The following is a 15,461-nucleotide window of genomic DNA, read 5'->3' on the forward strand; positions in this document are numbered from 1 at the left end:
CAGTTTCTTGAATTCTACCAAACATTTAAAAAAAATTATACCAATCCTTTGCAATCTTTTTCAGAGGGTAGAAGCAGAGGGAATGTTTCTTAACTCATTCTATGAATCCAACAATAACCTAATAACAAAACCAAACAAAAGTATTACAACCAAAAAAGACCAATATCTTTCATAAACATAGATGTAAAAATCCTCAAAAGATATCAACAGATCAAAGTCAATGGGTAAAAAGAGTTATACATCATAGCCACCTGGGATTTATCACAGGCATGCAAGATTGTCTATCATTTGAAAATCAATTAATGTAATCCATCAAATAAAGAAGCTTAAAGTGCATTATCATATCAATAGATAAAAAGCTTTTGACAAAATCCAATATCCGCTCATGATGAAAAAGTCTCAGTAAATAAGAACAGAATACTTTGGCCACCTGATAGGAAGAGTCGACTCATTGGAGAAGCCCCTGATGCTGGGAAAGATTAAAGGCAGGAGGAGAAGGGGGTGACAGAGGATGAGATGGTTGGATGGCATCATCGACCTAATAGACTTGAGTTTGAGCAAACTCCAGGAGATAGTGAAGAACAGGGAGGCCTGGTGTACTGCAGTCCACGCACATAAAGTCGGACATGACAGAGCAACTTAACAACAACAAAATAAAAAAGTTTAGCCAACTCAACTTGATAAAGACTACCTACAAAATGTCTGTAGCTAGCATTGTACCTAATGGTGAGAAAATAGATTTCTCACTAGGATCAGGAATGCCCTTTTATACCATTTCTTTTAGCACTGTACTGGAAGTCCTAGCTAATGTAATATGGTAAGAAAGTGATATAAAAGGGAGAGAGATTGGGAAGGAAGAAATAGAAACTGTCTTTGTTCACAGATAATGTGATCATTTATGTAGAAAATCAGAAAGAATAGACAAAAAGCTCTCGGGACTAATAAATGATTAGCAAGGCTATAAGATGCAAGGTTGAGATGCAAAATGTTATCACTTTTCTACGTACTGGCAATGAGCAAGTGGAATTTTAAATTTAAAGTGCAAGATTTTTTATATTAGCACCCCAAAAATGAAACACAATCATCCTTACATCTCAACAGGGGATTGGTTCTAAGGATCACTCAGATACCAAAATACACAGAGACTCAAGTCCCTTATGTAAAACAGTGTAGCATTTGCACGTGTACATTCTTTCATTTACTTTAAATCATATTTAGATTATTTAAAATATCTAATACAATGCAAATGCAATGTAAATAGTTGCTGTCATCTGACAAATTCATTTAGCTGTTTGGAAACTTCTAGAATTTCCTTTGAAACATTTTCAATCCAGTGCACTGGTCTGTACAGCAACAATGGGAGCCAAGAGGAGTACCATCAGAGAACCTCCAGGAGGGTGATTTGGAGGAGAAAAGAAGTCCATCTGACTACAGATCTAACTTTCCCATTGACTTATCAGAATTAAGGCACAATATATTCTCTCTCTGACACGCATCCTATTTGTCTGCCCTTGGTAAACTTGGGAAAACACAGATAATATTTATCAACTTCTTAACATTTCTAGTAGCCTAACATTTAGTTGTAGCACATAAAAGAATGGAAAGGACACAAACATAATAAAAATGTGACAGATAAGAAAGAAATTAATTTTTAGAAATATATTTCAAGTATCAAAAATCAAACTAAATGTAATTTTTGTACTCTTGATCTTAATTTTTTAAGTGGGAGAAGAAAAGATACCAAGATTGCAAATACATGCATGTGCTATTCAACATATCAAATTATGTCCCTGCACAAAGTTTAATTGTTTCTTCTTTATATCAAGTGGGGTGAGGAGAAGGGATTGCACACAGCTGGGCCCTCACAGGTGCCCTATTCTCCTGAGAGACGCGTGCCTGTACAGTTTTCTTCTTTTTCTCATTCATTAGTCTCTGAAATCCCATCTTGACTCCACTTGACATTGTCTTAAAAGGACCAGACTGTAGGCAGATCCCACTTGGTCATCACTGATTGAAATGAATGTTTATACTTTTAGTATATACCAGCTTCTTCCCAAACTGAATATTTGCAGTGAGTCTGAAACCACAGGCAAGGAAAACACTGTAAGATAAAAGTTAAATTTATTCATGTTGAAAAAGTTAAACCCTTCTTAAGATATTTTATAAAATTTACTTTCATCTGTTACAGGAAAAAAAAGTTCCAAAGTGTATAGGGGAGAGAATTTTATTATCTCTATATCACAAATAAAATTAAGATCCACAGACAGTAAATACTTTTGAGTACCCAGAAAAATCCGCAGTAGATGTAATCCTTAAATCCAGGCTTCTAGCTCAGGGATAATGATCTTTCCTTCATCTCTTCAGCTTCAAGGAACTTGGAATTTTTTGACCATTACATAAAAAAGACTTTCTCCTGTATTATTTATACATTCTTCTAAGGTTGAATTTCTGATTTCAGATCTACATTTCAGTATTGTCTTTTCCTTCTTTTCAACAGCAAGGTAAGGGTCTATATTCAATATATGCTTCTAATGAAAAATGCAACTGATGCAGAAGCAGTGGAAAACCTACATGTTCTGAGTCTTTGACCTCGTATCTGGTTGTTTGAGCACCTTTTCTGAAACACTGGTAAAAGTGTAGAATTTAAATGCATAGCATTTTAACCAGCAGAGAATATTAATATTTATTAAATTCCATGCTGCTTTCCTTGTGCTGTACTGGGCTTAGTCACTCAGTTGTATCCGACTCTTTGCGACCTCATGGATTGTAGCCCACCAGGTACCTCTGTCCGTGGGGATTCTCCAGGCAAGAATATTGGCAGAGGTTGCCATGCCCTCCTCCAGGCTGCTTTCCTTAAGTGGACAGACCTACGAGTGGCTGTGCCATAAATAAGCCTCCTGCTATACAGGAGACTCAGGAGATGTGGTTTCCACCCCTGACTGGGGAAGATCCCCTGGAGAAGGTCATGACAACCCACTGCAGTATACTTGCCTGGAAAATCCCATGGACAGAGGAGCCTGACGGGCTACAGTCCATAGGCTCTCAAAGAGTCAGACACAACTGAAGCCACTGAGCAAGCACTCATGCAAAGACCTACAGTAGATGATCAGCTGACTGAGTGGGTTGCAAATTCTTTTTGTTTATCACATGTTAACTTGTCACTGAAGGGACAGATAGCCAAACAGGGTGCGATGGCACTTCTTTAAAAACCAGAAAGTTTTTGGTACGTCATGAAAGTACCAAGATTCTTACTGCATTTTCAGTATCATTTCCCCACAATCTCATCCTTTCACTACTTGCTTATGTAGAAAAAAATCTGTCAATGCAGTGATTAAGTGTACAGGCATTGGGATCAGTTGACTTGAGTTTGTATCTTGGATAGCTCATACTATTTGTAAAATTTCAAGAAGCCACATTTTAACTGCAATTAGATTGTGTGTGTGTGTGAGTGTGTGTGTGTGTGCATGTAGTCTGCATCTCTCTGCTAATTTCTATTTATTTATCTATCATCTATTATCAGTACCATCTGTTATCTGTATATCTATCTCTCCATCTATGAGACAAACTACAAGTAAGTAGTAAATTTAAGCTGTTCGCTAACTTCAGGAGACCTGTTGGCCATCACAGAACACAGCGGTTTATATGTGTGTGTAGATATGGAGATCTACGTCTATATCTATACATCTTATCTTACTGTGTGGGTGAGGTTTTGACAAACACAAATAATTTAAGGGGCAGACAAGTAAAGTAATGTTTTTCAGGGCTGAAAGGAAAATGGTAGAGAATGGTGGTTACCAAGAATGTGTTCCTTTCTCCAATCTCCTTTTAGAATGCAAAGATTTATGCTTGCTCACAAATAGATACGCAGGTTAGTATCACCCTCCACACTATGACTTTTCAACCCTCCACACCTCAGTACCTGTTTTCCAGCTAACTGTTGTTAGGAATGACAGCAAGACTGAGTCTAAGCTAGGAGGGCACTTTCAACACAAGCCAAACTGTGGATCTCAAGAAAGACATGAACAAAAAGAGGCTCTGAAGATGCCTGAGTTCTCACCCAAAATGATTGACCCAGCCAAGAGGACAGACTGAGAAATACAGGGTGAAGCAAAGTATCCGAGTGGACAGTATGTAGGAAAAGGCATATTAAAGATTAAGGTTGCTGCTGCTGCTGCTGCTAAGTCACTTCAGTCGTGTCCGACTCTGTGTGACCCCGTAGACGGCTGCCCACCAGGCTCCCCAGTCCCTGGGAGTCTCCAGGCAAGAACACTGGAGTGGGTTGCCATTTCCTTCTCCAATGCATGAAAGGGAAAAGTGAAAGTGAAGTCGCTCGGTCCTGTCCGACTCTTAGTGACCCCATGGACTGCAGCCTACCAGGCTCCTCCGTCCATGGGATTTTCCAGGCAAGAGTGCTGGAGTGGGGTGCCATTGCCTTCTCCGAGATGAAGGTTATCGGAGTTCAAAGCCCACCCATCTGCGTCTGTCACCTGAATTTCCTAAACCAACCTAGAGACCCACTGATCTACGCTAATCCATAATATTATAGCTAGCACTCATCAGAAGTGTTTCAGACCCACATGGTGCTGTTTTCATGCATGAGTTCTTTTCACTTTTACAATAATCCATTAAGGTAGGTCTCAACACCACCTTCATTTTCTGACAGATAAAATGAGATGCAGGGATAAGTTAGGACCAGTGTCTCCTAGGCAGTAAATGGTAGGTCTGCTCTGTCTAACACATGTTTTCTCAGAGTAAAGCTTCCCTGCCCAATGCTGTATCTTCTCTTCAGACCTGGCTTTGTTTGTTGCAGATACCTCTAATGCTGCATTTAGCCCACATCTAAATGGGCTTATCTACTGTGCATTTATTTGTGTGTAAATCAACCATACGACTCTATGCATTAAATTCAGGACAATAAAGATAACTAAATGTAAACTGAATGAAGGGAAAATCAATTCAAATTTTTTTTAAGGTTTTTAAAATAACATTTATTTCTTAAAAGTTAACATGTGCATAATAGGAAACCAAAAAGCACAAGAAGCAAAAAACGAAGTCATTCATAATCACAAGCAGTTTACCGTGACGTGTCCTTCTAGGTCTCATTTGTGTATCTTCACAACTAAGCATCCATTTTTATGTAATTAAGACCATACAGTTATGTATCATGCTGTTTCACACATCATGAATATTTACCATTTCAAAGTCCCAAAGCTATGTGTATTTTGATAACCAAGAATACACTACAACAACTCAATCTGGAAGGAAAAAAAATGTAGTCTTGCCTTTCTTGGCAACAAAAATTTCAAAGACAAAATGGCAATTCAAATTTTTTAATGGCATTTAGGTTGAGAACCACTCAGGGTCTAAAGCTTGGCTTCATTCATTAATAGTGTAATATCTGGATAACCTTGAGTAAATTATTCCGTCTCTTTGTTGTCAACTTGCCACATGCACCAATGAGAAAAATAAATAATCAATCATAGAACTGATAAGAGAATTAAATGAATATGTACACATAAAGCATCAAATAAGTGAGCACTAGAGAAGTGTAAACTATTAGAAGACTCAAAATAACTGATTTAGGAGATGGATTCACTGTCGGCATATGAACTTAGAAAACTTTAGTTCTAGCTGCAACCCAGTTTACTCACATACAAAAACAAGAACTTGAGAAGGCGATCCATAAAGACCCTTCCTCTTCAAATGTCTGCTACTGTACAAATAAGATATCACTACACTGCGCTGTCATGCCCATGTTACAAAAATGGTAAATACTGATGAAAACCTGATTGTTCTAATAAAATAATACTGTGCATTTCAGCTTCCGTGCAACTGCTATTTGTTCATCCATGTGTCCCATTATTTCTCTTTGCCACAGAGCATCTTGTGACTCTCAAATCACATTCATGGAAAATAATACAGAGAGAGCTGATTTCATCCTGCTCGGACTCACAGATGACCCGCAGCTGCAGGTCCCTCTCTTCATAGCCTTCACCTTCGTTTACCTCCTCACTCTGATTGGGAACCTGGGGATGACCACGTTGATCCTGCTCGACTCTCGTCTCCACATCCCTATGTACTTTTTCCTCAGTAACCTGTCTCTGGTGGACTTTTGTTACTCCACCACCATCACCCCAAAGGTGATGGCTGGGCTCCTTATAGGAGACAAGACCATGTCCTACCGTGCATGTGCTGCTCAGATGTTCTTTTTTGTAGCCTTTGCCACTGTGGAAAATTACCTGTTGGCCTCAATGGCTTATGACCGCTACGCAGCAGTGTGCAAACCCCTGCATTATACCACCACCATGACCACAAGTGTGTGTGCACGTCTGGCCATAGGCTCTCATATCTTTGGTCTTCTGACTGCTGCTCTCGATGCTGGGGACACATTCTGCCTCTCTTTTTGTACGTCCAATGTCATCCATCACTTTTTCTGTGATATTCCAGCAGTCATGTCCCTGACTTGTTCAGATAAAGGCATTAATGAGCTGATTCTTTTTCTTATTTCGAGCTTTAATATCTTTTTCGCACTTCTTGTTATTCTGATTTCCTACTTGCTCATATTTATCACCATTTTGAAGTTGCAGTCAGGGAAGGATACCAGAAGGCTTTATCCACCTGTGCTTCCCACCTTGTTGCAGTCTCCATATTTTATGGGACCGTCATCTTCATGTACTTACAGCCCAGCTCCAGCCACTCCATGGACAGAGACAAAATTGCATCTGTGTTCTATACAATACTCATCCCCATGCTGAACCCTGTGGTCTACAGCCTAAGGAACAGAGAAGTCAAGAATGCTTTCAAGAAGGTTATTGAGAAGGCAAAGTGTTCTCTAGGTTTAACCTTTTAATGGTGTGAAATGCACAGAAGTTATTTCATCTCTCTTAGACCTACTCTATGTCATAACTCAATGTTCACAGCCATGTAGGGACTTGAACATAAAATTTTGTCAAATTTTGTTTATTTCTTTAGTTTTGGAACAGGTCCAAGCGTTCAAAATGCAGAAATATGATAATCATTTTGAATAAAATATTTTAATGAAGTAAATGTGGGTTTTGACACATTTTAATAAGATTAAATAATAACATCATCTTAGAAGTTAAAGTTTGAGTTGTTACTGAGGGTTTTGGTAAGAGAAATGACAATTTCCAAAAGATAAATAGTCACGTTAGACTAAAATTGGAAAGAATATTAAGACTTTTTTTACATTAATTTTAAGACTACCATCTCTCTACATTATGTTAAAAAATAGTGCAGTGATATTATTAAGGCTATTTTCTTCCATCTTTTCTTTTTTTCAGAAATGCTTTGAAGTGGCTGATTTCACCATAATACCTAAGTTGAGCTGTTACCTTGTCTTATCACCCTCCTACCCACTCACCCCCTTTACTCACACTGATTTCTTGCTTTCCTTGACAGTGCCATGCATGCCCCTGGCTCAGAAGCTTTGTATTTGCCCTTTTCTCTGCCTGGAATACTTCTCAAGTCATTTCAGATCGCGTGTTAGATGGTATCTGTTTAGGGAAGTCATGTAGGCCTTCCCTGGACTACTTTATAAAATAGTCGCCTCACTCCAAGGCTTCTTCCTCAGCCTGCTTCATTCTTCATAGTTGCCATCAACACTCAGTTTTTTTATTTGTTCACCTGTTCATCTATATCCCTCAACTTGAACGGAAGCTCCCTGTGAGCTCTAGCTTAATCTAGTAATGTAACTGGAAATAAAACTTTGAATCTTAAATTAAAAGTCATTTTGTTTAGCATTAACAATTCATTAAATTTCAAGTTGTGTTGGTGGAAGTAAGCCATAAAAACTCTATAAACTTCAAGAGAGAGAAGGCACCCTAAAATCACTTGATAATGACTTCAAATTTTGTAATAAATTGGCATTGCCTGTCACAACAAATATTTGACACATGAAGCAAAAATATCTGGAAAACCAAACATCTATCTACAGATACAACTACTGTCTTGATCCAAAGAAATTTTCCAAAGTTTATCATTTATGTTGTCATCATTTTTCTTATTGTGTCTGTGGATTTTTTTAAATTTTATTTTATTTTTTAACTTTACAATATTGTATTGGTTTTGCCATGTGTCTGTGGATTTTGAATAATAAGAATAATATTAATGATGATGAGGATTAGGTAGAGACACAGGCAGATAGATGGATAGATTTAGATAGACAGCGTATTCGTTAGGCAGTCTTTGCCTTCCAGGAATTGTGACATTTGCCGTTTCTCGTTGTTGCTGTTTGGTCGCTAGGTCACGTCTGACCTTTTGCTCCCCAGGGACTGTTTAGCCCCCAGGTTCCTCTGTCTATGGGGCTTTCCAGGCAAGAATACTAGAGTGGGTTGCCACTTTCTTCTCCAAGGGGTCCTCCTGACCCAGGGATTGAACCCACATCTCCTGCACTCACAGGCAGATTCTTTACCACTGAGCCACCACGGAAGCTCATGCTTGGTATTTGCTATAGGACTTATCTCATTTGACACTCTCCAGAACTCTGTGAGGCATGTTCTACTATTATCCCTGTTTACAGGCAGATGAGGCACCTGGGACTTGAGTGCCTCATCTACCTGTAAACAGTAGTTGAGTGATTGTCCCAAGGTTGGCAAGGACATGTTAGAGTGGGGCTCCATGCCTGAGTGCTTCATTGTCATAAACACAATCTCTTGCTATGATCTCCTACCTAACCTATATAATCACTCAATCTGACATTTACTGCTATTCCATTTTTCTTTTTCCTTTTACGTAGTAAAGAAAAGATAAAAGTTCAATCTGTAGAGACAGGAAGCCGTCAACACCACGTATTTTGCAGCCCTGATGTGCTGGCACTTTGTAACGTGTGCAGCACATGCAACTCACATATTCGTAGTTGTATGTGAGAAAATGAAGCTCCTAGATTAAATGGATAGTATCTTTTGAACTCTAGAAACTTTCATTTTGAGGACATAAAAATTTTAGAAAAGTGTTGCTTGGATGTGTCTAAGAAAAAATGTTGAGAAAAATCACACTGGTGGCCAAGAGATTGGGATTCACAAATCAGCCTTTGTTTTCTTTTTCTTGCCTTATTGTACTGGCTTGAACCATCAATACCAGGTTTATTTGTTTTTTATTCCAAATTTGCCCACCTGATGTGAAGAATTGACTCCTTGGAAAAGACCCTGATGCTGGGAAAGAATGAAAGAAGGAGGAGAAGGGGATGACAGAGGATGAGATGATTGGATGGCATCACAGACTCGATGGACATGAGTTTGAGCAAGCTCCAGGAGTTGGTGATGGACAGGGAAGCCTCACATGCTGTAGTCCATGGGGGTCGAAAGAGTCATAAATGACTCAGTGACTGAACTGAACTTAATCCAAGTTTGCTACCATGAGTTCTCCTTGGGTACTTCTTTCTGAGCCTCTGGGATATTATTTTGTCTTACATGTCTTAGTTAATATTTTTATTTATTTACTTAATTTTTATAGTTTTATCGAGATGTAACTGACACATGACAACAATTTAAAGTGTACAAAATGATTTGATATGTGTGTATATAGTGAAATGATTGCTACAATTACTTAACATCCATCACCTGACATAGTTACAAAAGTTTTTCCTTGTGATGAGAATGTGTAAGATGTAGTCTACTAGCAACTTTCAAATATACAGAACAGTATCGCTAACTGTAGTCAACATGTTGCGCATTACATCCCAGGACTTATTTGTCTTACAACTGGAAGCCTGTGCCTTTTGACCACCCCCACCCCAGTTCCCCCACCCTTCATCCTCACCTCCAGTGCCCCCACCCTCTATCCCTTGCCTCTGGAAGCCACAAATATCTATTTCCGTGAGTTTGAGTTTTTTAGATTCTACTTATAAGTGAGATCAGATAATATTTGTCTTTCTCTGGCTGACTTATTCACTTCTAATAAAGTATCGAAGAGAAGTGATGAGAATGAAAATCCCTTTCCTGTTCTTGACCTTAGGGAAATCTTCAGTCTCTCGGCTTTCATTATGCACAGATGACTTTTTACCAGGTTAAGGGAGTTCCTTCTGATTCTTAGTTCGTTAAGAGTTGTTGTTTTTTTCCCCCTGAAATCAGGGATGAATACTAGGTTTTGTCCAAAATCAATTTCTGCATCCACTAGAATGATCAAACAGTTTAATTTTTTGCTTATTAATGTGGTAAATCAAATGGATTGCTTTTGAAATGTAAATAGTGTTAATTTTCTCTGAGAGAAACCATACTTATTGCAGTGTACTAATACTTTTATTGTCAAAGAAAGCAGAGGATGTTCCTGAGTATTCTTGGCTGGTTAAAAATGGTCACCAAGGGTATTGCCTAGAGCCATAGGCCAGTTTTAAATGGGATTTGTCGTTCTGAGTCATCTAAATTCGTCTGTTAAAAAGAGACTACAGAGAGAGACATAAGCCATGGAAGGAAGACAGAGGCAAATGAGAAATCTGAGATGTTTCCATCTTCTGAGAAATATGTTCTGAAGGGGCGTTCCCAATCTGAATTCAACCCTGAGGATGTAGATGTGGTGGGGAGATGGCTAAGGATGAGGGCAGCATGGACTGAAGAGGGCAGATGAGGATGTGTGGTTTCGGGAGTGATAGTGGCCCCTGTGGTATTTGAAACAGTTGATCCCCCCTTTCTTTGGAAGAGCTCTCACTTCCTTCCTCCATCTTCCCGACTCTGTTCTGTCTCCTGCCTCCTGGGCTGCTGTCCTCAGCCTCCTTTGCTGGCTCCTTATTTCTGAATATCAGAGGCATCCAGGACTTAGTCATAGGCCCTACTCTCCCTCTGAGGCCACTCCTTGGGTAGTTTCATCTCATCTCATGGCTTTAAGTGCTTGAGGTATCTGAATAAAATTCAGACTCTTTGTCATGACCTCCAAAATTCAACCAGGTTGGGCACCAACTGCCTCCAGGACTATACTTACCTCCCCTTCCCCCTAGTCCTACGCACTCACAATCCCTTCAATATATCAGACGTGGTCTCATATCAGGATCTTTATTTATTTATTAAAGGATCTGCTCTTCCCTTTTCTTGGAATGTGTTTTTCCAGATCTTGTCATGGCCACTCCCTAATTTTATTCAATTCTCAGCTCAAATACCTGAAACAAGCCTTCCTCAACCCCTGAACTTCCTTACTTAAAATAGCTGTTTCCACCTGTGACACTGTCTGTCGCCTGACCTCACTTTTCCTGTCACAGGCCTTCCTGTCCCTGCGTATGAAAGCCAGCACTGTGAGCCCATCATCTAGCTCATGTACAACGAAGCAACAGCCAGGAAAGCAACGCTGCTGCCATTTCCCTTTGACTCACTATGTACTCAAAAAACATTTGTTTGGTGAAGAAATAACAAATATTTCCTGACACTTTATGCATTAAGTTTTACAAATCATTTCTACTCAATGTATCGATTTTTTTCCCCCAGATATTTCTCTTGCAATTGTGTTACTTACACTTAGATGGCAAGGTTTTCTATTAATTTATTCAGAAAGATTAAATTTGGTTTTCTCAGGGATAGTGAACACAAAAGAACAAGAATGTTATAAAATTTGGTTGTCTGTCTCTTGCACAAAATATTTATGTTTTCTAAATCTAATGAGATGAATTATTGATTAAATGCCATCTTTGCTTCTCAAGTCTTAAAAATCCTTAATTTTTTTTTCAGTTTCTCTCTTTAGTTTGTGAGTGCATTAAAGACAGAGACTGTGAATTATTCATTCTTTTAGTCCCAGGGCCAGACTTAGAGCCTGGTGAATAGAAGGTTTATAATAGATGTTCCCTGAAAATGACAGAGGAATGATTCAGGGAAATATAAGAATTTAAGTACAGATTTATGTCTTTCTTCTGTAAAAATTGTCAAGGTTTTCATAAAAGTTTGTGATTCCTTATCTTCTTAATTAGTTGTCTTTTGTGTCCTAAACTTGATCTTAATTTAATTTCTCAAAAAACTCCCAACCTGCACTTAAATCTATTTCTAACCAGCCAACTTCCCCATTACTCACTGCAGATGGAGCGATATCTTAGAATGAATACACCTTCTGTAGGATCTATAAGACAGAAGTAACAGAGGTCCAGGACAGGTCCACAGGGATGAGGCACAATTCAAACCAAATGAGCAAGATCTGATCATCACTGTTCTTATTCCATCAAATATGGGCTTAATGGAATCACAATAAAGAGAGAAACTTATATCTCTGCCTAACTGATGTTTATGCAACCTAGAAGATTCTGGCATGATGGTTTAGTACGCAAGACAGCCTTTATTCCTTAAAATTAAATTTAAAAAGTGCTCTATTTCTTCCTAGAGTGATAGTCACTGTAAAATGTTAAAATGATATTATTAATATCATAGTATTAATAGATATAGTATTAATCACTTTACCCATGAAACAAAACCACCATTTTGGTTACATGCTGCTGTATAACAAACCCCAAATGTAAGGGGCTTAAAATAATAGTAGTCATTTGATTGTTGTGTCTCAGAGTTCTAGGAATTGACTGAAGACAACCAGGCAATTTTCACTTAGAGCTGTGAAACGTGACATTTTTGCCATCAGTGTTGAGGCTAGGATATCAGCCACAGTCTCACTCCCTCCTGTGGCGGGTGCCTGGCAGGAGACTCAGAGGCTTGTTGGCTGAAACACCCGGGATACCTTGTGCGTCTCTCTCTGACTCTCTGTGGTCTCTCCAGCAGGGCGACCTCAGAGTAGAGGGACTACTTCCATGCTAATTCAGGCCCCAGAGTGCATTCTTGAGACAGTGCTACAGGAAAGTGTACAGGGTTTTCTAAGAGCCTCAGGGATCATGCAGCACCACTCTGGGATCCTCTGTTGGTCAAAGCCACCCCCACAGTCCTCCAGGTTCAGGGGAAGGGCCTCAGACTCCACCTCTTGATGAGGAAGTGGCAAGTCCTTCAAAAGCATGTGGGACGGAAATGTTGCTGCGTCCATTCTTGGAAAACATAACCTGCCATGGCCACTGTTAATATTTTGCTGACTCCTCCCAAGCATCTCCTTCTGCATATTCTGTTTTACATAAGTGGATTTTAATGATGCACACCATTATAAAACCTTATTTGCTGTTATTAGATCCCTTGTTACATTGCAACTCCAGTACTCTTGCCTGGAAAATCCCATGGATGGAGGAGCCTGGTGGGCTAAGAGTCGGACACAACTGAGTTAATTCACTTTCACTTTCACTTTTCACTTTCATGCACTGGAGAAGGAAATGGCAACCCACTCCAGTGTTCTTGCCCGGAGAATCCCAGGGACGGGGGAGCCTGGTGGGCTGCCGTCTATGGGGTCACACAGAGTTGGACACGACTGAAGCGACTTAGCAGCAGCAGCAGTTACATTGCAGGTTAGTAATATGTCTCGTCACACAGAGTTAGCAGCAGACTTGGGCCAGATCCGAAGCCCCTTGAGGAAAAATCTAGGTCTCATGTTGATCCACGTGGAATAAAGAAAGCAGAGGTCAAGTGACAGTTCCTGTTGGAGCTATGGGATAAGGTGGATATTGAGGTACTCGAGGAAGGATGTTAAGAGGATGTTTGGTAACCTATAGAAAAGCAGGTGGATTTTACACCTGCTTTTTAGTAATGTAGTTTGAAGGAATTGGTAACAACTGTCCTCAAAAATGCACTAGCTAAACTATAGGTACTACATGCACGTCTTACTGTCTAAGTCATGAACAATTTTCACAGAATTCTCTAGTTGCATAGATTATAATCAGTATGTATGTTACTGTTGTGAGTCACCATGGGCATCAGGCACTTTGTTTCCAAGACCAGTGCTGTGTGGAAAAGCCCCAGCCCCGCAGTGACTGGAATAGGAAGCAGATTTCTGAAAGTCCACTAAAAGTTAAACCATCGCATCTATGCCATGAACTCTGAGCAGAATCATCCATTCTGCAATGGGGACAAAGGAATTCAGATGCTCAGGGCATCACAGAGAGAGCCCTTCTCCCATGGAGGAGTCTCCTCAGGGCCCCTTTCATGTCCTTGTTCCTCAGGCTGTAGATGAAGGGGTTCATCATGGGGATCACCACAGTGAACAGCACCGCCCCAATCTTGTCTCTGTTGTCAGGGTCAGAGGATGAAGGGAAGAAGTAGACCCCTGCGATGGTCCCGTAGAAGAGGAACACGACTGTCAGGTGAGAGCCACAGGTGGAGAAGGCTTTCCACCGCCCCTCTTTGGGTGAGAGTCTCAGGACAGCCCTGACGACGCAGACATAGGAGATGAGGGTGAGGGCGAAGGGCAGGGTGACGACCCACGAGCCCACGACAAAGAGCACGAGCTCATTGGCCGTCGTGTCTGAGCAGGACAGCCTGAGCAGCGGGGCCAGGTCACAGAAGAAGTGCGGGAGAGCATTGCCATCACAGAAGACCAGTCGAAGGAGCAGAAGGGTGTGTGTCAGGGCGATAGCATTACTGAGGACCCAGGGGATGGCGGTCAGCCAAAGGCAGAGCCTGGGTCCCATGATGGCCGTGTAGTTCAGAGGGTGGCAGATAGCCACAAAGCGGTCACAGGCCATGACCCCCAAGAGGAAGTTGTCAATGACAACAAAGACAATAGAAAAATACATCTGTGTGACGCAGCTCTCATAGGAGATGGATGGACTCTTGGTCTGAATATTCATCAGCATTTTGGGGACTGAGGTGGAAATGGAGGAAATATCAGCAAAGGCTAGGTTGGCGAGGAAGAGGTACATGGGGGTGTGAAGGTAAGAGTCCAAGCCGATGGCCAGAATGATGAGCCCGTTCCCCACCACGGTGGCCAGGTACATAGCCAGGAAAAGCGCAAAGAGGAGCTCCTGCTGCTCAGGTTGGGTGGAGAGTCCCAGGAGGAGGAATTCGGAGACGCTCGTTTGGTTTCCTAGATGCATATTTCTGCTGATCTGGAGAAAGGACCGCAAAGTCTTCACCCCCACAAGGAAACCCAATGTGGTACTATTCAACTGGGGTCACGGGGAAGCCTGAAGGGGAATGAAGGGTGGAAAAAGGTTACTTAATAAGGGAACTATTTCAGCTGTGCAGAGACTCAGGAAATGCCTTAGAAAGAAAAGACAGGGACATGATAGATACTTCTCGATGAGTATGTTTTAAGCTCTAACATGGTTCTGAATGTGATTTTTACAGTTGGCTCCAAATTAGTGACAAGCCCTGAACTGAGGACAATATATGAGGTATGTTCCATTCTCTAAAGATGTGAGATAGCTCTGAAGGAATTACTTAAAAATGAACTAACCGGTCCCAAGACCTTCCCCACCACTCACCTGCATCCTTTTGAAGAGTCATTAAAGTGAAGAGTTTGGGAGTAGCCAACTGAGTGTTAGGTGTGCTCGTGAGAATACACTATATGTGGGTTCTTCTTCCCACTCAAATTCAAGGGACAATCCCAAAAGAACTGTTCTCGGAGAAGGTGTACAAGAAAGGGAGACCAGACAATTACTTCATTTA

At 40.5% G+C, this 15,461-nt stretch overlaps 2 protein-coding genes across 2 annotated transcripts; one reads left to right on the top strand and one right to left on the bottom strand.

Moving 5' to 3' along the window:
- The first annotated feature begins 5,903 nt into the window (after window positions 1-5,903).
- Window positions 5,904-6,850, top strand: LOC106701496 (olfactory receptor 5B3). Its single transcript, XM_014482596.2, is given in 2 exon segments — window positions 5,904-6,588; window positions 6,591-6,850. Coding segments are annotated over 2 exon segments (942 nt in total). The 5' UTR covers window positions 5,904-5,906.
- Window positions 6,851-13,939: 7,089 nt separating this feature from the next.
- Window positions 13,940-14,887, bottom strand: LOC102266813 (olfactory receptor 1S1). The gene has a single exon (XM_005908838.2). It carries the CDS (start codon window positions 14,885-14,887, stop codon window positions 13,940-13,942), a length of 948 nt encoding a protein of 315 aa, XP_005908900.2.
- Between the last annotated feature and the right edge of the window lie 574 nt (window positions 14,888-15,461).

Source organism: Bos mutus, chromosome 15, assembly GCF_027580195.1.
Source record: "Bos mutus isolate GX-2022 chromosome 15, NWIPB_WYAK_1.1, whole genome shotgun sequence".
Classification (NCBI taxonomy): Eukaryota; Metazoa; Chordata; class Mammalia; order Artiodactyla; family Bovidae; genus Bos; species Bos mutus.